Genomic DNA, 23,548 nt, shown 5'->3' on the forward strand with positions numbered 1-23,548 from the left:
CAACACACGTTGCTGCACGACGACAACTCTAAATCCTGCCCAGTGTCTGATATCCAGTCAGAGCCTCTCCCCCTGATCTGAAACACGGTCACTTCAGAGGTCTTGACTTCAGACCATGCATCATCTTGTGGAGTCAAATTAGCTTATTTTGAGTTGTATCTCAGATGAAACTCATATTCTGATTAGAAAATCACCAACTAACATCAGAAACAGAACACTTTGAGCAAGACCTGATTTATCCAAACATCCCTTCTTCTAGAACTCGACCAAGCTCATTTCCACTTGTGCTATCGGCAGGTTTCGGACTCATTTCAAGTGGAAACTTTATTATTGTTTAACTTGTTTTTGCAGCTGCATTCTTCCCAGTGTACACACATGTCGCATTTAGCACATCACAAAGAGACTCACCTTCTTTTTGCCCGTCACATTCCACTCCTTCAGGATGTCCACGGCGCTGCCTGAGAGGCAAAGCAGACAGAGATGATGACAGGTGACGCGCCGGCGGCTTTGAAAGCATCTCAGTCTCTGAAGAAGCCCTGAGGTGTTGCTTAAATGCCGCGAAATAAAGGAACAAAAGACGCGTGACGTGTGGCGGACCGACTCCTTGGTCTGTATTTAAACCTGCACAACGGCAAGGCGATGACGCGCTGACTTCTGAACGCAAAGCATGGCATTCAGAGGAAAGGGGAAGGTAGCAGTGAGAGGAGTGAAGGGCACGAGCAGCATGGCAGAGACATGGAGAAGAGGGGACACATGTTGATGTAGAAGAGACATGGAGAAGAGGGGACACATGTTGATGTAGAAGAGACATGAAGAAGAGGGGACACATGTTGATGTAGAAGAGACATGAAGAAGAGGGGACACATGTTGATGTAGAAGAGACATGGAGAAGAGGGGACACATGTTGATGTAGAAGAGACATGGAGAAGAGGGGACACATGTTGATGTAGAAGAGACATGAAGAAGAGGGGACACATGTTGATGTGGAAGAGACATGGGGAAGAGGGGACACATGTTGATGTGGAAGAGACATGGGGAAGAGGGGGACACATGTTGATGTAGAAGAGACATGAAGAAGAGGGGACACATGTTGATGTAGAAGAGACATGGGGAAGAGGGGACACATGTTGATGTGGAAGAGACATGGGGAAGAGGGGACACATGTTTGATGTAGAAGAGACATGAAGAAGAGGGGACACATGTTGATGTGGAAGAGACATGGGGAAGAGGGGACACATGTTGATGTGGAAGAGACATGGGGAAGAGGGGACACATGTTGATGTAGAAGAGACATGAAGAAGAGGGGACACATGTTGATGTGGAAGAGACATGAAGAAGAGGGGACACATGTTGATGTAGAAGAGACATGGGGAAGAGGGGACACATGTTGATGTAGAAGAGACATGAAGAAGAGGGGACACATGTTGATGTAGAAGAGACATGGGGAAGAGGGGACACATGTTGATGTAGAAGAGACATGAAGAAGAGGGGACACATGTTGATGTGGAAGAGACATGGGGAAGAGGGGACACATGTTGATGTGGAAGAGACATGGGGAAGAGGGGACACATGTTGATGTAGAAGAGACATGAAGAAGAGGGGACACATGTTGATGTAGAAGAGACATGGGGAAGAGGGGACACATGTTGATGTGGAAGAGACATGGGGAAGAGGGGACACATGTTGATGTAGAAGAGACATGAAGAAGAGGGGACACATGTTGATGTGGAAGTGACATGGGGAAGAGGGGACACATGTTGATGTGGAAGAGACATGGGGAAGAGGGGACACATGTTGATGTAGAAGAGACATGAAGAAGAGGGGACACATGTTGATGTGGAAGAGACATGGGGAAGAGGGGACACATGTTGATGTAGAAGAGACATGGGGAAGAGGGGACACATGTTGATGTAGAAGAGACATGAAGAAGAGGGGACACATGTTGATGTGGAAGAGACATGGGGAAGAGGGGACACATGTTGATGTAGAAGAGACATGAAGAAGAGGGGACACATGTTGATGTGGAAGAGACATGGGGAAGAGGGGACACATGTTGATGTGGAAGAGACATGGGGAAGAGGGGACACATGTTGATGTGGAAGAGACATGGGGAAGAGGGGACACATGTTGATGTAGAAGAGACATGAAGAAGAGGGGACACATGTTGATGTGGAAGAGACATGGGGAAGAGGGGACACATGTTGATGTAGAAGAGACATGAAGAAGAGGGGACACATGTTGATGTAGAAGAGACATGGGGAAGAGGGGACACATGTTGATGTAGAAGAGACATGGGAAGAGGGGACACATGTTGATGTGGAAGAGACATGGGGAAGAGGGGACACATGTTGATGTGGAAGAGACATGAAGAAGAGGGGACACATGTTGATGTAGAAGAGACATGAAGAAGAGGGGACACATGTTGATGTAGAAGAGACATGAAGAAGAGGGGACACATGTTGATGTGGAAGAGACATGGGGAAGTGGATTTTTCATAATAGATGACCTTTAACCTTTTGTTATCATTTCTGCCCAAATCTTTTAATATTCATTTCTCATATTATAATTGTACTTCCCGTTTATATTTGTTTTGTTGAACCTCCGCTCCAATAACACGTTTATAATAAAGTGCAGGATAGACGCCCAGAGCCAGAAGAACGCACACATTTAGATCCTCTAATACGGGCTCATGTTGTGGAGGGCTGGGGTTAGTGTCCTCAGAGCCGTTATCCAACCAACCAGTCATTATTAATAAGGCCATGAAGGACACGATGTCGATGGAACAGTGACGTCTGCATACCTTCGATGAAAGCTTGGACGGCTCTGTCGACGCAGTTCTCAAAATGCTGCAGCACCAGAACGATCTCATTGTTACTTTTGTTAGGAACGACTGCACGGACTGCGCTGATCTGTGAAGAAGAGGAAGATGAAGAAGAGGAAGAAATATGAGAGGAATTAAACACAATTAGACATACACAATATGTATATCAGTATGTAGTGTCTCTACTTTAAAGAGTCCTCTCCTGCTGATGTTCAGGTGTATATCAGTATGTAGTGTCTCTACTTTAAAGAGTCCTCTCCTGCTGATGTTCAGGTGTATATCAGTGTGTAGTGTCTCTACTTTAAAGAGTCCTCTCCTGATGATGTTCAGGTGTATATCAGTATGTAGTGTCTCTACTTTAAAGAGTCCTCTCCTGATGATGTTCAGGTGTATATCAGTGTGTAGTGTCTCTACTTTAAAGAGTCCTCTCCTGCTGATGTTCAGGTGTATATCAGTATGTAGTGTCTCTACTTTAAAGAGTCCTCTCCTGCTGATGTTCAGGTGTATATTAGTATGTAGTGTCTCTACTTTAAAGAGTCCTCTCCTGCTGATGTTCAGGTGTATATCAGTTTGTAGTGTCTCTACTTTAAAGAGTCCTCTCCTGCTGATGTTCAGGTGTATATCAGTATGTAGTGTCTCTACTTTAAAGAGTCCTCTCCTGCTGATGTTCAGGTGTATATCAGTATGTAGTGTCTCTACTTTAAAGAGTCCTCTCCTGATGATGTTCAGGTGTATATCAGTGTGTAGTGTCTCTACTTTAAAGAGTCCTCTCCTGCTGATGTTCAGGTGTATATCAGTATGTAGTGTCTCTACTTTAAAGAGTTCTCTCCTGCTGATGTTCAGGTGTATATCAGTACGTAGTGTCTCTACTTTAAAGAGTTCTCTCCTGCTGATGTTCTGGTGTATATCAGTATGCAGTGTCTCTACTTTAAAGAGTCCTCTCCTGCTGATGTTCAGGTGTATATCAGTATGCAGTGTCTCTACTTTAAAGAGTCCTCTCCTGCTGATGTTCAGGTGTATATCAGTATGCAGTGTCTCTACTTTAAAGAGTCCTCTCCTGCTGATGTTCAGGTGTATATCAGTATGTAGTGTCTCCACTTTAAAGAGTCCTCTCCTGCTGATGTTCAGGTGTATATTAGTATGTAGTGTCTCTACTTTAAAGAGTCCTCTCCTGCTGATGTTCAGGTGTATATCAGTATGTAGTGTCTCTACTTTAAAGAGTCCTCTCCTGCTGAGGTTCAGGTGTATATCAGTGTGTCTCTACTTTAAAGAGTCCTCTCCCGGCGTCTCACCTTCTCCTTCATCCTCTCAGTTGTTCCTCCCTGGGACATGGCCATTTTGGAGTGAGTGTCGAACACCACCCCCGACGTATCTAACAAAACAAACAATCACGAATCATATTTGCAAACCTCTGTGGAGAATAATTTGCAAACCAAAGCGACTCTTTCACGATAAGGTGGCAGACATGAGCACGGGAAGTACAGAGCCGACACTTTCTCAAAGACTTCTCAATTTGTTTTATACCCTTCTTGTATTTTAGCTTTATATATAAATGATATTTGATCGTGCTTCCTTCGTCTTCACTTTCTGACGCAGAGCACTTTGAATGTCCCTGTTGCTTAAGTCAACGTGCTTTGCCTCACCGTCACGCTTCACTTGTATTTAAAACTCAAACAGGAAACACTGACGTCTGCTTCTGTGCACAGAAAGTGGAAGGACGCACGGCTTAACAACTCAAGTACACACTCCAGAAAGCAGCAAGATGTCAAAGGAAAATGAACTCATCTGATTTAAATCACGAATATCCTACGGCAGAAACCAAAAGCTAAAATATTCTGAATGAAGCCAGTGTGTGTGTAAATACTGTATTTGCATTCCTGTCATAGCAGTGAGTAAAGTGAACACATACCCTTCTGGCTGTTCTTCTTGGCCATGTTGTCACAGTCGTCTCCAGGAAAGGCTTTGTGTACCTCCTCTCTGACTTTAATAACACCTTGATGTCTAAATGAGCTCTCCAGCAGTCAGTCGTTCTGTCGAGAGACGATGCCAACGAGCCTCAGACTTCAGATCACCTCAGTCTCCTCTCCTGATCCAAATCTGTGGGAGAAAATACATTTAATATGAACGTCAGAAAGAAACTAATGAGAGGAGCCGTCGCCACGCCGCAGACACACACAGACCTCCACGTCGGGACATATGAAGGCATTTGAAATGTAGGAAGTGGAATATGAGATAAGATAATAAGTGGTGCAGTATGTTTGTAGTTCGACCCTGAAGGAAGCTGCTGGTTCCCTCGACAGAAAGCAACGGGATCTCTCCAGAGGATTTTGTAATATTGTAAAAAAACAAGGTCTGTGGAAAACGACCCCGTTTGATAAATGCACGTTTTGTTCAGCCGGATAATCTCCACACGTCTACTTTCATAATGTTCGAATCATAAATCTAATGGCCAGAAGCAACATGCTAACGTTATGCTATGAAGGAACTACAGCCGAGTCCAGCAGCACGACTTCAACGTCACGCCAACTTTAGATCCATCTTCTCCCGCTTCTCCGTGGTCGGGTCTCGGAGGTAGCAGTTCCAGCAGAGAGCCCCAAACTTTCCTTTCCCCTCATCAACCAGCTCTGACTGGGGGGTCCCAAGGCGCTCCCAGGCCAGAGACGAGATATAGTCCCTCCGCCTGGTCCTAGGTCTACCCCTTGGTCTCCTCCCAGCTGGACGTGCCTGGAACACCTCCCTAGGGAGAGAACCCATCTCGGCCGCTTCTATCCGCGATCTCGTTCTTTCAAACACACAGATTCTGGATGGAACGAGTTGAAGCGTTAGTTTGAGCACTCTGCAGGAGGCAGGGACTTGCTTTCAAGCAGAACAGAAACTAACTCAGAGGAGTGTTCACGTGTTCGGCGTAATGACGTACAACGAGCTCCACGACTTACGTAGTCCTATTCAGCCACTTGGTAACAACCATCGTTTTAATGTCGTAGAACAAAACGTGATCCATCTCTTCAACGCGTCTCAACCACAGACCTTAGTTCAGATACTTTCTAAACCCTACGGAGAGATCCCATTGACTCTGAGACGAGGGAACAGGAAGTGGAGAAATGCTGACTCACTTCCTGGTTTTAGGATCCTGCACCACTCTAAAAGTACTTTATTGATCCCAATTTGGGAAATGTTGCAGCAGCATAGAAAGACAAGGCATTGTACGATACAACTTAAAAGACTAGAAATAAACATTTCAACTTCTCAATGGAAATAAAATAGCATTAAAAAGTAGAAAATATATGTGTTGAATGACAAGCAGCTTCTTGTTTTTGTCGCAGAGCATTCTCTAGAAAAACCTGCAGTTAATAATGTTGCCTGGCACAAACACTGCATTACTGTGGAGGGGAGAGTTAGCAGTGCAGCAGAGAGACACGTCTTTAAAGAGTTCCTCTTCTCTCTGCAAATTATTCTCAACATGCAGCACAGTCCGAGCGCTCTGAGACACATGATTTAGGCCTTATTCTGCTTTTTTGTGTCTCTTTTATAGGTGCATGTAAATGGTCTGCAAGGGGTAAAATCCAAACGTTCTGGAACATGGTGACATCACTATGTAACACTCACGCTCCTATTGGATAGCGCTCCAACACATTGTACGTGATAGGCTAAGGGGTGGGACATCTCTAAGCTGGTTGACCAATAATAATAATATGAATTCATGGTATTTGTTTCAGCGACTATTCAAGAGGACTCTTTAAAGTAGAGATACTACACACTGATATACACCTGAACATCAGCAGGAGAGGACTCTTTAAAGTAGAGACACTACACACTGATATACACCTGAACATCAGCAGGAGAGGACTCTTTAAAGCAGAGACACTACATACTGATATACACCTGAACATCAGCAGGAGAGGACTCTTTAAAGTAGAGTCACTACATACTGATATACACCTGAACATCAGCAGGAGAGGACTCTTTAAAGTAGAGACACTACATACTGATATACACCTGAACATCACCAGGAGAGGACTCTTTAAAGTAGAGACACTACATACTGATATACACCTGAACATCAGCAGGAGAGGACTCTTTAAAGTAGAGACACTACATACTGATATACACCTGAACATCAGCAGGAGAGGACTCTTTAAAGTAGAGACACTACATACTGATATACACCTGAACATCAGCAGGAGAGGACTCTTTAAAGTAGAGACACTACATACTGATATACACCTGAACATCAGCAGGAGAGGACTCTTTAAAGTAGAGACACTACATACTGATATACACCTGAACATCAGCAGGAGAGGACTCTTTAAAGTAGAGACACTACATACTGATATACACCTGAACATCAGCAGGAGAGGACTCTTTAAAGTAGAGACACTACATACTGATATACACCTGAACATCAGCAGGAGAGGACTCTTTAAAGTAGAGACACTACATACTGATATACACCTGAACATCAGCAGGAGAGGACTCTTTAAAAAGACCGATCAACAATTACCTCAAATATGTTGGATTTTGTTTCTTGTCCGTTTTGAATTTTTCACATCTTGTATTTCTGTAACTGAAACTGCAGATATGAAACAGAGAAACGGGGCGTTACATTAATAAGATAAATACGATTTTTAAAACGTATGTTTCACCTCAGACTGTTCTCTTAAATAAAAAAATGTAAAAGCAGCTAGTAACTGATCATTACATAAATATAGTGGAATAAACAATAAAATAAAAGTACATTATTTTCATCTAAAATGTAGTGGAATAGATTTATAATTAATAATATAATAACTATTCATATCTTAAACTTCACCGTCACAACTGCCTTTTTCTATTTTAGCTTTTTTTTATTGTCATTTCATTCTTTCGATTCTTATCAAATGAGTTAAATTTAAAAAGTTTTTCTATGCATTTTATCTTAATATTTTTATCATTTATATGTATTTTAAACTCGCAATGCCTTGTTAATATGCTGTGACACAATAAGCCTGTGACACAAGATGTTCTTCGGCATAACTACACTCTATGTTCGTATGACTAAATAAAGAACCTTGAACCTTGACGCTGCTGTGACAGAAAAATCCAGCATCAATAAAGTACATTTAATCAAATTTACAGCAGCGTGAAATGGAAATAGTCCATTAAATTCATGTTAAACTACACACAATAACATTTTACCAGTTCTGCAGCTAAGAGAGTAGACCTACCCCGTCGGAGTGTGTGTGTCAGTGTGAGAGTTTAGGAACGTCCCACGGTATTTAAACCTCCCAGCAGCGCTCTGGATGTATGAGCCAGCTGTTTCCAGAGTCTAAGTTTCCTTTTCTGTCCCGAATTCGGCAGAAAGGGAAACTTAGAGAGGCTGTTCAAACCCACACCCTGCAGATTAGGACGTGCCTCACACACACACCACACCTCTGCAGACGTCAGACTGCACGCACTCACACACAACTAGGATGCATTGTGTTTATCAAGAGGGAAGGTGCTCCAGAGCTCAAGAGAGCAGCTGCACAGGCGATGACAAAGTGCTCAGTCAGCAACTAAGAGACAAACTGGAGAATTAAATCAGTAAATGAGAACTAAATGTCTTTGAGAGGGGGCTTCTGTCACTGCCTCACACACACAATATCAAATTAAGATGTTTATAATAGCTCACATGTGATATTTGTTTCAACACTGCTGCACAAATGGTTTCAGTATCGGTACAACGTGTTTAGATCACATGAAAAATCACACTTACGGCCCGCCCACACAGCGGCGTGCGTTGACGCTTGCCGGCGGGCGTGTCTGAAACTCGACCAACAACCAATCACATGAATCTCCCGCCCCTGACACACAAGCAGCGGTTTGATTGGCTAGAGCTTGTACTGCATTATGATTCGATTGGCTGACGCTTCTACCGAGGCGTCAAAAGTTGAACATTGCTCAACTTTTGCAGCGAGCCACGCCAGCAACGCTCCGCGTCGCTTCCCACGATGCAGTTCGGCTAAAAGTGACGTCACCCCATTCAAAGTGAATGGGCAGAAGCGTTGGAAGCTTCAACGCACGCCGCTGTGTGGACGGGCCATTAGAGTCAAGATTTAAAAAACATATTCTCATAACAACTTTTGACTGAAAGGCTGGTTGGCATTCAAGAAGTAAGGACTCTTTAAAGTAGAGACACTACATACTGATATACACCTGACTATCAGCAGGAGAGGACTCTTTAAAGTAGAGACACTACATACTGATATACACTTGAACATCAGCAGGAGAGGACTCTTTAAAGTAGAGACACTACATACTGATATACACCTGAACATCAGCAGGAGAGGACTCTTTAAAGTAGAGACACTACATACTGATATACACCTGAACATCAGCAGGAGAGGACTCTTTAAAGTAGAGACACTACATACTGATATACACCTGAACATCAGCAGGAGAGCACTCTTTAAAGTAGAGACACTACATACTGATATACACCTGAACATCAGCAGGAGAGCACTCTTTAAAGTAGAGACACTACATACTGATATACACCTGAACATCATCAGGAGAGGACTCTTTAAAGTAGAGACACTACATACTGATATACACCTGAACATCAGCAGGAGAGGACTCTTTAAAGTAGAGACACTACATACTGATATACACCTGAACATCAGCAGGAGAGGACTCTTTAAAGTAGAGACACTACATACTGATATACACTGGCAGAATATCAGTGTTAGTATTATTATATCTCAGCGCTGCCTTTGATACTGTTGACCACAACATATTGTTAGACCGTCTTGAAAACTGGGTGGGAGTTTCAGCAACAGCTCTAAACTGGTTTAGCTCCTACTTGAAGGACAAAACAAACGTTGTCTCAATAGGCAAATCCACCCTGATAAATATGTCATGCGGGGTTCCTCAAGGCTCCATCTTAGGACCTTTGCTTTTTAATATTTATATGCTACCTCTGGCTGAAATTATTAAAAAGAGCAATCTAGGATATCACATCTATGCAGACGACACCCAGCTTTACTTTAAAATCACACCAGGAGACTGTTCTCCGATTAGAACACTGAGCAAGTGCATTGAGCACATCACTGACTGGATGACTCAGAACTTTCTCCAACTGAACAAACAAAAAACTGAGATCATTGTTTTTGGAGCAAAGAAGGACCGATTAAAAGTAACCACAGAGCTTCAGTCGGCAGACTACAAAGTAACTCACAAAGCAAGAAATCTGGGTGTAGTGATGGACTCATATTACCACCTGCAGAATATATCAAGGATTAAAAAACTAATGTTGCAACAGAATCTAGAAAAACATGTCCATGCTTTTATCTTCAGTAGACTCGACTACTGCAATGGTGTCTTCACAGGCCTCACTAAAAAATCTATCAGAAAGCTGCAGCTGATTCAGAACGCTGCTGCTCGAGTCCTCACTGACACTAGAAAAGTGGATCACATCACTCCGGTTCTGAGATCATTACACTGGCTTCCAGTCTGCCAAAGAATTGATTTTAAAATACTACTGCTAGTTTTTAAAAATCACTAAATGGCTTAGGACCGAGGTATACAGACGACCTACTCCATCACTATGAAGCATCCAGGAGTCTCAGGTCTTCTGGGTCGGGTCTGTTCCGAGAATAACCACAAAACATGGAAAAGCAGCTTTTAGTCATTATTCCCCAACAATTTGGAACACACTGCCTAAATCGTGCACGTCCGCTGAAACACTTCCTTTTTTAAAATCCAGACTAAAAACGCACCTATTTGCCGCTGCTTTTAATTGAGCACCTGAACATCAGCAGGAGAGGACTCTTTAAAGTAGAGACACTACATACTGATATACACCTGAACATCAGCAGGAGAGGACTCTTTAAAGTAGAGACACTACATACTGATATACACCTGAACATCAGCAGGAGAGGACTCTTTAAAGTAGAGACACTACATACTGATATACACCTGAACATCAGCAGGAGAGGACTCTTTAAAGTAGAGACACTACATACTGATATACACCTGAACATCAGCAGGAGAGGACTCTTTAAAGTAGAGACACTACATACTGATATACACCTGAACATCAGCAGGAGAGGACTCTTTAAAGTAGAGACACTACATACTGATATACACCTGAACATCAGCAGGAGAGGACTCTTTAAAGTAGAGACACTACATACTGATATACACCTGAACATCAGCAGGAGAGGACTCTTTAAAGTAGAGACACTACATACTGATATACACCTGAACATCAGCAGGAGAGGACTCTTTAAAGTAGAGACACTACATACTGATATACACCTGAACATCAGCAGGAGAGGACTCTTTAAAGTAGAGACACTACATACTGATATACACCTGAACATCAGCAGGAGAGGACTCTTTAAAGTAGAGACACTACATACTGATATACACCTGAACATCAGCAGGAGAGGACTCTTTAAAGTAGAGACACTACATACTGATATACACCTGAACATCAGCAGGAGAGGACTCTTTAAAGTAGAGACACTACATACTGATATACACCTGAACATCAGCAGGAGAGGACTCTTTAAAGTAGAGACATTTCAAATAAAGCTGTATATAAAAGCCTTTAATTAAGGTTTATTTAAACACGCAACATCATAATAGACTCAACACAAAACGCAGGTCTGGAACTCCCCGATAAGATATCAGAAGCTGGAGATTAGATGACAGGAATTTGGTGTCGGTAATATTTTCCTTAAAGTCTGCTTAAAGTCAGGATTTAAAAAAATAGGAAGAGTGTGTGGATTGACTTTAAATCTGTTTTGCAATGAAGAAATATGTTTCCATCGGTACAACGGTTTTTAGATCACATGAAAAATCAAGTTTATATCCATCGTCAAGGTCTAGATGTTCTCTAAACAATAAGATAACAACCTTAGTGGCAATTAGAGACTGTGGATCAGTGGGATAGTGTGTTGATCTTTGGGTCAGGGGAGCACTGGTTCAATCCCAACTGCAGTCTCTGTGTAAAAGCATCTAACAAGTGACAGTAATGTAATGTCTTAAACTGCCTTTTTGAATTAGGAAAAACCCTCACGTTGTTGTTAATTAAATGTCTTAAAATGAGCAGAACTCAAAAACCTGAGACAGAAAGGTCTGTTTGCACTCGAGAAGTAAATAAAGGTAGATATCTATGTTCTGCCACAGCTTCACACGGACGATATGAAACGTGGAAGTTTACTTTGAGTCTGATCAGAAATAGATTTCACAGCTTCTTCTCTCGTGTGTTCAGTTTCAGTTTATTCAGAAACTCTCAAATGAAGTCCGGCGTGTGCCTGATAAGATATCTGCAGCTGGAGATCAGGGGTCAACACGAGCAGAGTTTAAATATATATTTACTGACTGATTGCAGAGGGTTTAAAACGTGCATCCATGATACAGAATCGTCTATTACCTGCACAACTAAAACATGACTTCATTCCACGGGTTAGAGTCAATAAATAGGGATTATAGCAGGTGTTGTGCACAAGTTAATTTAACTATTTTATACTGTCTTTCATACAATTTGTATACTGCTTTTTTACTGTCAGTACTACTGTCTTTTATGCTGTTTCCATTCTATGCCTTCTTGAGATCAGGGGTCCACACCGAGCAGAGTTTAAATATATATTTACTGACAGATTGTAGAGTTTAAATAAAACGTGCATCCATATCAGGGTCTATGCAGGAATCCTGAAGTCACATTTAAGACCTTTCCATACATTTTAAGACCTCATCTCCACTTTGAGTTTTAACCGGTTACCTTGGCGACACACTTTACCTCACATTGACTATATACAGTATTGATTGTCCTTCCTCCTTATCTTCCAACCATTTGGGCGCAGACTTGCATTTCCCCATAACGATGTTGTTTAACAACCGGCGTAAACGGACCTTCGCGCGCTATCAAGCAGTGAGCGCGCGATATCCTGTTCAGATGACGTCAAACCCAACGGGATGCCATAAATAAACTACACAGAATCACACTACACACCTACGCCATGATTACATTCAGGCAGACTGTAGAATACAACCTCTTTGGACAATGTATATAGGGAGTCTAGCACCGGGAGTCTAGCACCGGGAGTCTAGCACCAGGAGTCTAGCACCAGGAGTCTAGCACCAGGAGTCTAGCACTAGGAGTCTAGTGTCTAGACTAGAGCAGGGGTGGGAACCTCCGGCCGCAGGGCCGTATACGGCCCGCGAGACCATTTGGTGTGGCCCTCGAGGTAATTTATAAACACACGCAAAAAAGAAAAAAATTAAAGAAATCTAGACCGCAAAATAATTTAACAAGTGAGTGCCTGTTTTTCCTGGCCACGGTCAGGGTCCTTGAACACAACACAAGCCTAACGTGTCATCACGTGGTATACTGTATGTCTCGTCTGACAGCAGGGGTGCAGTTCTGACGGGGAGCACCAGAACGCAGCTCCGCTCCGGCACTTTGCAGTACCCAAAACTTGCAGTACCCATAAGGAGTACACATGCTGCAGTTTCTGCGTGGCTGTGTCTTTAGTTGAAAGCCCAGTGGCGATCTGTTCATCTGTCATACTGAGCATACAGTCAATAACTTTGTTGTTATTAGCATCTGGTTAGCTAGCTATGCTAACGAGTATAAGAAGCTTTTTCTCCAACCAGTGAGGTGAAGGCACATCTTTATATGATCATTATAGTTATAAAAAAATAAGAGAATAAAGTAAACGGGTATAAAATACTATATGACAGTAAAAAAAAGTTGTTATTAATAAACAAGAATACAGTTTGAAAGGAGTGATTTGTAAAATATCCATAAAGAAAAAGAAAATCTGTTTACAGTTGTGTTTCATATGTGTTGAGAGATGTATCCATAGATCTACTAATGTTGCTCTCAAAGTGCACCAGATTTATGCTTTTAACTTCAACATTTTAAAAAAAATCTTCCCGGGGAGCATGCCCCCCCGGAACCCCCAGAGGAGGTTAGGTCCCCCCCCCCCCACTTAAATCATGTTCACATGGATAGGAGTCTAACATTTACATTTGCACACATCTTGTGTCCATATCTTTCTGTTTGGGTGGTCATGCCACAACCGTGCACGTGCATGCATGCGTGAGTCATGGCAAGATATCTGGATTCAGAGGTTGCTTTTTCCTTGCAAAGCATGAAAGAAAGGTGAAATGAGTGGGCTGTGATTTTAGTATTTTTAAGCAGAGGTCAATAATTTGTACGGCCCTCGGAGATGTTGAAAACATTGAAATGGCCCTTGAGAGAAAAAAGGTTCCCCACCCCTGGTTTAGAGTCTAGGCAGTGGGGGGAGGGGGTTGGGGGTTGACCGGTGCCTTGCTCAAGGGCACCACGACAGGAGGCGAACTGGGACCTCTCCAAGTAGCAGTCCACGCTCCATTTGTAGGTCTGTTCGGGGGACTTGAACCGGCGACCCTACGGCACTGAGTCCAAGCCCCTACTGACTGTCTTTTCTACTGTTATGTTGTGTCTTTAAACTGCTTTTGTACACTGTTTGTATACTGTCTTTTATTTGTATTTGTACTGTTTTCATGCTATTTTCATACCGTCTTTAATACTGTTTATACTCTCTTTTTTTGAACTATTTTTACTGTTTTATACAATGTTTTTCACTGTCTTTATACTGTGTTCATACTGTTTTCATAGTGTTTTTTACTCTCTTTCCTACTGTGTTGTTGTGTGTTTATACTGTCTGTTATACTTCCTTTATATTATTTGTATTCAGTATTTTGTACAGGTTTTGTGCAAAGTCTAATATCCTGTTTTGTTGTGAATCTATCAATAACGTCTCTTCACTGACATGACGTAAATCTCTGTTTTCGTCTAATTCTGGTTCTGATTTGTCTGCAGGAGTCCGCAGGTTACCGTTAGCTTGCTAGCATTACCTAACACTAAATGATTAGCTTTGTTCTGCTTGTCCCCTACGCGAAACAGCGCATTTATTAACTATTAAATCCTCAGAAACACAAATGACTAAATGCATCATGAAGTAAAAACGCCTTTTTCTCGGAGGCACCTTTTAACGCATCCTCAGTTAGCATCTCTGGTTAGCATTCAGCTAGCTCTCATTATCAACTGCTGTGAAGCTAGCTACCGTTAGGCTAAATAACGCACCATTAAAGCATTAGATTGGCAAGGTATACGATGGTGTGTTAGTATATATAGATTATTATATGTACCTACGTGTTGTTGAGAGGTGAACGGAGCAGTAGGACCAGTTTCCTCCGGGTCTGAAGCCGATCCGCGGCTCTGCTTCTCGGGGAAATATTTCCTCCTCCGGGTTGCCAGGTAGAATTCAAAAGATCCTCCCTTTATTTAAAACAGGCAGTTTCTAGTCGCTTCTAAAAAGGCTTCATGCCAAAGTGTGTCATTTATAATGTGATGCATCTTTGTTCAGTTTAACCAATGTGTGATTAAAAAATTCAGTATGATAAGGATCAGGACGTTAGTTCCGTTACTTTTAAAAGCCACCATGTCTTCTTCTCACATGAGTTGTTCACTTTGCAATTAACCAAGTGTTCTTCTTTTTGAAAAACCACTTCTGCATTCACAGCTTTTACAAGTATGTGTGTGGTATCTGAACACAAATACTATGGTGCCATGAAGTTAGAACATGTGGGTGGGTCATGTGTAAAAAATGACTTGGGCACGGGTGTTTTTAAAATTAAAAAAATACATGTTTGCGCGAGCTTCCCTTTTCCTGTAGTGTGTTCTATAGGTTTTGTGCATGTACATGATCTGCTGAGCACTCTTTAAAGTAGAGACACTACATACTGATATACACCTGAACATCAGCATGAGAGGACTCTTTAAAGTAGAGACTCTACATACTGATATACACCTGAACATCAGCAGGAGAGGACTCTTTAAAGTAGAGACACTACATACTGATATACACCTGAACATCAGCAGGAGAGAACTCTTTAAAGTAGAGACACTACATACTGATATACACCTGAACATCAGCAGGAGAGGACTCTTTAAAGTAGAGACACTACATACTGATATACAAACTGAACATCAGCAGGAGAGGACTCTTTAAAGTAGAGACACTACATACTGATATACACCTGAACATCAGCAGGAGAGGACTCTTTAAAGTAGAGACACTACATACTGATATACACCTGAACATCAGCAACTTGTCATGTAGTAGGCTACTTAAAGTTCATATTATTTCTACTTCTTCACAGGATCTTCTGTCGCCTCTGACTGCCTCGTGCTTTGTTTAGGGGGAAAGATTAGAGCAGAAACAATCTTTTAAATTCCCGAGCCACTATCTTTACAGCAGGGAGGATTCCTGAGAGTGTATCTGATAAACATGTCAGAGGTGATGTGAGCTCCAAAAATAAAGTAAATCGCGTCCCGGATGTCTCTGAGATCTGGGACAGACCAACACCTCTCTGCCTCTGTGTCCCCGGGACTCTCATCAGGATCACGGGAGGAGAAAAGTGACAGGTGGGACATCTCATCTTTACAGTACATTAGATTCGTTTAGTGACGCAGAGACTGAACTACTCAAACCGTTGACCTGTGTTTGCAACGATGCTGTCTGAGTTACTGCAATGCATTACATAACAAACAAGTATACATGTTTGAATATGTCAAAAGGTTTGGAGGAATTGTTTAGATCAAATACTGAAGTCAAATGAAACACAGCAAAAATACAAAAAAGGTTACAATGTCTTTTTGTATGTGAATAATAATGATAATACAATATATTAATATTATGAATAATAATAATAATATTACAATTAATTGTTATTGTTGTTTTTGGTTGTGTTTATAATTGTGGGAGTCTTAACATATGTTTTATATTTGCATTAAACATCCTCTGAAACTCGGGGTGAAAGTAATTTAGCTTTAAATTAACTATATAAATAAATACGTTTTTATTTAATGAACTTATATATTGACCTTAAAGGAGGCAGCGGATCAAACCTGGCAACCCGCGATCCCACCTCGTCAATTCCGAAGAAAAAATAGTGTTCGCTCGATTTGCTTCCTCGCACCGCCCGGAACTCCACATCCCAGAAAGGTGTTTCAACACGAGCCGCCCGGCGCTTCGTCCTCATTGGAATCATAACATTAGAACAGATGCAAATAGTCACTGCACAGAACAAGGAGAATTACAGAGTCATACTAAGAAAGAGCGTTCATTCACAGAACGAATATAAGGCGCAGGGGTTTAGACCATAGACTGTATATATAAAGGGTTTAGACACATGATGATGATGATGATGATAATGATGATGATGATGATGATGATGATGATGATGATGATGATGATGATGTGTTATGTTCTTATGTTTGTTCCTTTCGTTTCTATGTTAATCTTCAATTTCTGCCTCATGTTGTTATTGTATTCATGTTTCTGTGGTCTTCATTTGAACGTGTGTTCTTTCTTGTGAAGCACTTTGTGAATTGTATTTCTGTCAAAGGTGCTATAATAAATAAACCTATGTATTTATTATTATTATTATTATTATTGTTATTATTATAGATAATACAGATGTAATAAATAGCAAATACAGACATTTTAAATGAGTGCAATGTCCCTGAATGTGAGGTTCTGTGGTAAGTTAAGTAGAAGTACTTAGGTCTTGTACTTGAGTAAAAGTAGAAGTAGGCACTACTCAGATTGTACTTGAGTAAAAGTAGAAGTCTCAGATCTTGTACTTGAGTACAAGTAGAAGTACTCAGATCTTGTACTTGAGTAAAAGTAGAGGTACTCAGAGCTTGTACTTGAGTGACAGTAGAGAGTACTCAGATCCTTTACTTGAGTAAAAGTAGAAGTACTCAGATCTTGTACTTGAGTGAAAGTAGAAGTACTCAGATCTTGTACTTGAGTGAAAGTAGAAGTACTCAGATCTTGTACTTGAGTGACAGAAGAAGTACTCAGATCTTGTACTTGAGTAAAAGTAGAAGTACTCAGATCTGGTACTTGAGTAAAAGTAGAAGTACTCAGATCTTGTACTTGAGTAAAAGTAGAAAGTACTCAGATCTTGTACTTGGGTAAAAGTAGAAGTACTCAGATCTTGTACTTGAGTGACAGGAGAAGTACTCAGATCCTTTACTTGAGTAAAGTAGAAGTACTCAGATCCTTTACTTGAGTAAAAGTAGAAGTACTCAGATCTTGTACTTGAGTGAAAGTAGAAGTACTCAGATCTTGTACTTGAGTGAAAGTAGAAGTGTCAGATCTTGTACTTGAGTGACAGAAGAAGTACTCAGATCTTGTACTTGAGTAAAAGTAGAAGTACTCAGATCTGGTACTTGAGTAAAGTAGAAAGTACTCAGATCTTGTACTTGAGTAAAGTAGAAGTACTCAGATCTTGTACTTGGGTAAAAGTAGAAGTACTCAGATCTTGTACTTGAGTGACAGGAGAAGTACTCAGATCCTTTACTTGAGTAAAAGTAGAAGTTACTCAGATCTTGTACTTGAGTAAAAGTAGAGAAGTACTCAGATCTTGTTCTTGAGTAAAAGTAGAAGTACTCAGATCTTGTACTTGAGTAAAGTAGAAGTACTCAGATATTGGTACTTGAGTAAAAGTAGAAGTACCAGAGTGTAGGAATACTCTGTTACAGTAAAAGTCCTGCATTCAAAATGTTCCTCAAGTGAAAGTAGAAAAGTATTCTCATCAAAATATAGTGAAAGACAGTAAAAGTAGTCGTTGTGCAGATTGGTCCATTCCAGAATAATATATATGATATGTTTTATAATGATTGATCATGAAAGTGTTCTCAAAGCTGGTGAAGGTGCAGCTAGTCTGAATGACTTTGTAGACTGCAGGGTAGCTTGTGGATTTACTCCAGGTGGAACTAAAGTCTGATTTAACACTTGATTATATTTCACATCATTCATCCACATCTGTGAAGTAACTAAAGGTATTAATACATGTAGTGGAGGAAAAGTACACCATGTACCTCTGAACTGTAGTGGAGTAAAAGTACAAAGTAGCATAAGATGGAAATACTCAAGTTAAGTACAAGTACCTATAAAGTGTACTCAGTACTAGAGTACATCTACTTAGTTACTTTACCCCTCTGCTTGTAATGAACACTGATGTTTATGTGCGTTTTCCTCATGTTTTGCAATAATTGTTAAATAAAGTTGAACGAAAAAAACCTCCCAGTGAAAAGAGGTGCGTTTGATTTGTTCTGTTACGTCTCCAAGATGAGCGGGGCTACACGGTTCACCAAAATGGCAACTCCGTATCTCGAGGATGACAACGGTAAGAAAGATGGTCTGTGTCTAACCGAAACAAACCCTATGTATTAATACACATAAAGAATTCAATGGTTCCAGCCTGTATTTTCTCCTCTGCAGCCATTGGTTGCCAACAGATGTTCTGTTTGGCAGCTGATGCTTGTTGCTAGGTAGATTAAAGCTAACACATCTACACCCCATTTATACATCCTTGCACTTCATTGACTCATTATTAAGTAACATTATTTAATACAAAATAAATTAACGTTATACATAATATAATCAGTCTTTATTCCCTCATCCGCAGCCACTGATTTTTAACTTCTCATGTTTCTGGTTTGCAGCTAATGCTATGTAGCCACTCCCTTGGTTATAACGAAACAACGCGATGTAAAAGTAATGTTATGAATGGTGTTTATTCTGTATATCGTATTTACCTTCTCATCTGCAGCCACTGATTTAATAGCTTCAATAGATTGAATAGCTTTTAGACGTTTTGGTTTTGTAGCTAATGCTCGATGCTAGTTAGCTTGTAGCTATCATAGCTAAACCTCAATCACTCATTACTGTTAAACACTTTGATATTAAACTAAATGAATGTTATATATGGTATGAATAGTCTTTATTTTCTCATCTGCAGACATTGATTGCCAAGAATAGCTTTCAGATGTTTTGTTTGCAGCTAATAATCATTGCTAGTTAGCTTGTAGCTAAACCCTCTCCTTTATGTTCTAATGTACTGAGATATTAAACTAATGTGATACATGCTGCTGTCAGAAGTTACTTTATTAATATGTATGTTATTAAATTAGGGTTATAAGTATTTTAATTTGCCTTAAAACTCTTCTGTATAACGAGCTAAATGTAGCTACTGAGCTGTTACTACTTATTTGTTTTTATTGACAAATGACAATATACAAGTAATTAGCTGTACATGTATTATTTTTACAATAAGTATTACATATATACACATGAACAAACATATTTATAGTTCCGTATTGTGTGTATTTATTAGGAGAAACCCCCTTGTGTGCACCACCTTGTTTTCAGGGGGGTCCTAACATACAGACAAACAGCAAGACAGGTAAACAACAAACAAAATGACATAAACAAATGAAGTCACAAACAAGACAAACACAACAATTACACATTAGAACATGACCACTATATGTCCACGGAGAGGCAGTGGAATAAACACAAACAAAATACTTTTTATTCCTAATAAACTGGTCTTGACATTTATGTTTGAGACCACATTTTGAATATCAAAATTAAAATGATTTGACATTTAATAGCCCGATAATCTGGGTGATCAATACAGCATCTCAGGTTAAAAAAGTAGACGGAAATAGGTTGTTTAAAAAAGTAACATCCAGATGTGGAGAAAATCTGTTGCCTACCCGATAAAGAAATATATCTGTTGTTTTCAATACAAAAGTATTTAAACTACATCATTTGGCAGGATGTATAAGGATAATATCATATTTTTAAAAGTTAGAAACAGTGACAGTTACAGGCAACGCTGGATAAATACATTTCTAATGATAATTTAAAGAGTTCACAGATGTTGTGGTTCGTCAAAGTCATTAGAAAATAACATGTATTCATATTTCTAAAAGGTTGCTGTAGTTGGAAATGGAGAGTTAGACATATGTGTTTCTAAAGTGAGGCTCTTCCGCCCCCTGCCGGACAGAGACTGAAACTACAGGAAGAAACCGCTTGAACTGTAGATACACATGTGGTTTTCTGTGTAGGTTTATTGTAGTTTTAATATATCTGTAGCTTTAAAATATATTGTTTTCGACTTTGGAAAAGGTGTTAGAACCCTGCATTAAATAACCCCCCTTCAATAACAGGTCAGCTATTTAGTGCACTTTAAGCTAGCATGATTCTTTTTTATGAACACAGTTATGTGGAGTTTCAACTGTGTTTCATATTTTATATTTACATGGAAATATGCAAAGATAAATCCAGCTTCCACCTCGTCCTGTTGTTTCATGCATTTGACTTGCAAAGTAAACATGAATAAAGAAAGTGCCCATTGTTGCCTTCATAAAATAAATTAAGTGAAATGTTATGAAAATAGTGTACAAGAAGCAGAGCAGAAAGAAAAGGAGTTTGCAGTTTTTTACAACCCTGAGATAAGTCAACAGCTGAGAGGGAATTAAAGTTCTGCTGGCTTCACGTGTGCTCTTTTATTCATGCGAATACATCTATATATTTAAATGCTCTAACATGCGTCACCTGTTTCTCTGCAGGGAAGTTCATCGCCTCCACGCAGCGACCCGACGGGACGTGGAGGAAACCTCGCAAGGTGAGGGACGGGTACACCCCCCAGGAGGAGGTTCCAGTGTGAGTACAATACTTCTTCTTCTTCAGCTGCTACAGAACCTGCACAAATAGAAAGAAATGAAAACGTCGGCAAAGGGTGAAATTCCCCTAAAACTGTGCTGCAAAAACAGGCGTTCAAATAAGTGTATATGCAGACGACTGGCTCTAAATTCTCCCCTTGATACCAAAGAGTTGGTTTGGACTGGAGCACTTTTCTTTCTGGGATGCAATGAGAGTCTTTACCATAAAATAAAGCTCCAGTACTTATCACTAAGAAATCAGTTATTAATTATATAAACATGAAAACAAATTATTATTTTGCTCTCCCTCTGCAAAGCTCGATCAGAAGACTCTTTATTTACCCATTAGGGAATCATTCAGTTGTTGTTATACACGGTACAATACGAACATGCACACATTAAGTCTGAATACATCGATATATATGCACAAACACATCGATGCATTTGCTGCTATCAGCGCCCACAATCACTTCTTTTCAAATGTGTATGGATGCATGTATTTCTGATCCTCTCAATAATGGAAGTAGAATCACATACAGAGCATGTGTTGGCTTTTCCCCCAAAATTCAGATTTTCCAAAAAAAATTCAGATTTTCAAAAAAAAATCTGATTTTTACAAAAAAAAAGATTTTTCCTAAAAATTCTGAATTTTCCACAAAATTCTGACCTTTTCTCAAAAATGTTCTCAAAATTCATAGTTTCTCTAAAATTCTTACTTTTTCTCAAAATTCTTACTTTTTCTCAAAATTCTTACTTTTTCTCAAAATTCTTACTTTTACGAATACTTAAAAATGTTAAACTCTCCCTGGTCTCCGGCTTGAGCTTCAGCCTCAGGATCCATGTATCTGATCCTCTCCAGAATGGAAGCAGTCATCACATACAGAGCATCAGCTAGTTCCTGAGCAGAGTCCTTCACATGCTGATATCCAAGAGAGGGAGTCACACAGTCACAAGATGGAGGAACAGAAAGCAGTATTCAATGTTTACTTCAGATTAGCTCCACGTCAGAAATGAGCATGCTTGATGTCTCTCTCCATAGAGGCTGAATCATCATGTTCATCACATAGCTATCATCTGCCTCAAACAGTCCTGATGCTCTTCCAGGTAATCAGACATCCTGTCAGGTACTCAGCTACAGTTGGGATACCTTTGTTAGCATGTTGGAAGAGGACCTTCAGTGTCTTCCCAACAGTTATATACCATACTAATGTAAGACATTTGCAGCAGAGAAGATGCTCGGGTCAACAAAAGGTTGTTGATGTTCATTAGAAAGGACTATCGTGCTTCGAGACAGTCCTCCTCAGTGTTTGACCCTGCGTTTCTGTTTCCTGCAGCTATGAAAACAAGTTTGTGAAGTTCTTCAAGGTTAAATCCGACCTTCCTCCGGGGATGAGTGCGCCTGAGTCTCAGCAGCAGAAACCCCCGGGCGACAGCGACACCGCGGGTCTCTCCAAGGCGGCGAAACGCAACATGAAGCGCAAAGAAAAACGAAAGCAACAGCAGGAAGACGGAGACGTGGATTCTGTGAGCGACGCCGTGGAAAACGTCTCCATCTCAGAGGACGCCGACGAGAAGACGCCGACGTCTAAATCCAATCCTCCTAATCCGCCCGACGACAGCAGCGCCTCAGCGGCAGAGAGGGCGAAGAAGCTGAAAAACCTGAAGAAGAAACTGCGTCAGGCGGAGGATCTGCAGCAGAAAGTGGACTCGGGAGAAATAGACGAGGTGACCAAGGACCAGATGGAGAAGCTGTCCCGAGTGGAAACCCTACGAGACGAGGTCCTGCAGCTGGAGCGGGAATCCTGAAACAAAAACACACACAGACTGAACATAAACTGAGAGACTGGGAAACATTATTCTGTCTGATCATGAACTGGGAGTGACGTCCGCTCGCTCGTTTGTAAATCTGTTTTTAAAAGCTTCGCGGGGAACCCTCCGTGTCCGTCTCACTCCATACAGTCACTGCCGGTATTACTGCGTCAGTGTTGATCTCATTCTGAGTTTTCAGAGCTGGAGAATTATTTTGGAAGGCTGGACCAGATGGTTGGATATTTGGGGATTTTTTGCATATTTTTCTATTTTCAACAAACGTCATATAAATACCGAAACCATTATTAATAAATCCCACTGGCTAGCTCCGAGTTCATCAGTGTTTCTGTAATCAATAAATACATTTGATGTGT

General features: G+C 40.7%; 2 protein-coding genes across 9 annotated transcripts in view; one reads left to right on the forward strand and one right to left on the reverse strand.

Annotated features, from left to right (window-relative positions):
• Positions 1-15,082, reverse strand: part of spats2 (spermatogenesis associated serine rich 2) — a 33,176-nt gene extending 18,094 nt beyond the window's left edge. For 2 of the 6 annotated variants that reach the window (XM_034086434.1, XM_034086428.2), the window contains exons 1-5: positions 14,991-15,082; positions 4,731-4,918; positions 4,114-4,193; positions 2,801-2,909; positions 409-458 (exon numbers count right to left, since the gene is read on the reverse strand). In XM_034086434.1, coding sequence (XP_033942325.1) covers positions 409-458; positions 2,801-2,909; positions 4,114-4,193; positions 4,731-4,755 — 264 coding nt within the window. In that variant the 5' untranslated portion in view covers positions 4,756-4,918; positions 14,991-15,082. The other 4 variants (XM_034086429.2, XM_034086431.2, XM_034086430.2 and 1 more) reach the window with 4 other exon arrangements.
• Positions 15,083-18,955: 3,873 nt separating this feature from the next.
• Positions 18,956-23,548, forward strand: pym1 (PYM homolog 1, exon junction complex associated factor). 3 transcript variants are annotated; one of them, XM_034086441.1, is made up of 4 exons: positions 18,993-19,039; positions 20,030-20,098; positions 21,273-21,366; positions 22,700-23,548. In XM_034086441.1, the coding sequence occupies exons 1-4, from the start codon at positions 19,009-19,011 to the stop codon at positions 23,169-23,171; spliced, it is 666 nt and encodes a 221-aa protein (XP_033942332.1). In that variant the 5' UTR covers positions 18,993-19,008; the 3' UTR covers positions 23,172-23,548. The 3 variants fall into 3 exon arrangements, with proteins under 3 accessions (XP_033942334.1, XP_033942333.1, XP_033942332.1); XM_034086443.2 differs by lacking the exon at positions 20,030-20,098 and having other exon boundaries at positions 18,956-19,039; XM_034086442.1 differs by lacking the exon at positions 20,030-20,098 and having other exon boundaries at positions 18,976-19,051.

Source organism: Pseudochaenichthys georgianus, chromosome 7 (assembly GCF_902827115.2).
Source record: "Pseudochaenichthys georgianus chromosome 7, fPseGeo1.2, whole genome shotgun sequence".
In the NCBI taxonomy this organism is placed as follows: domain Eukaryota; kingdom Metazoa; phylum Chordata; class Actinopteri; order Perciformes; family Channichthyidae; genus Pseudochaenichthys; species Pseudochaenichthys georgianus.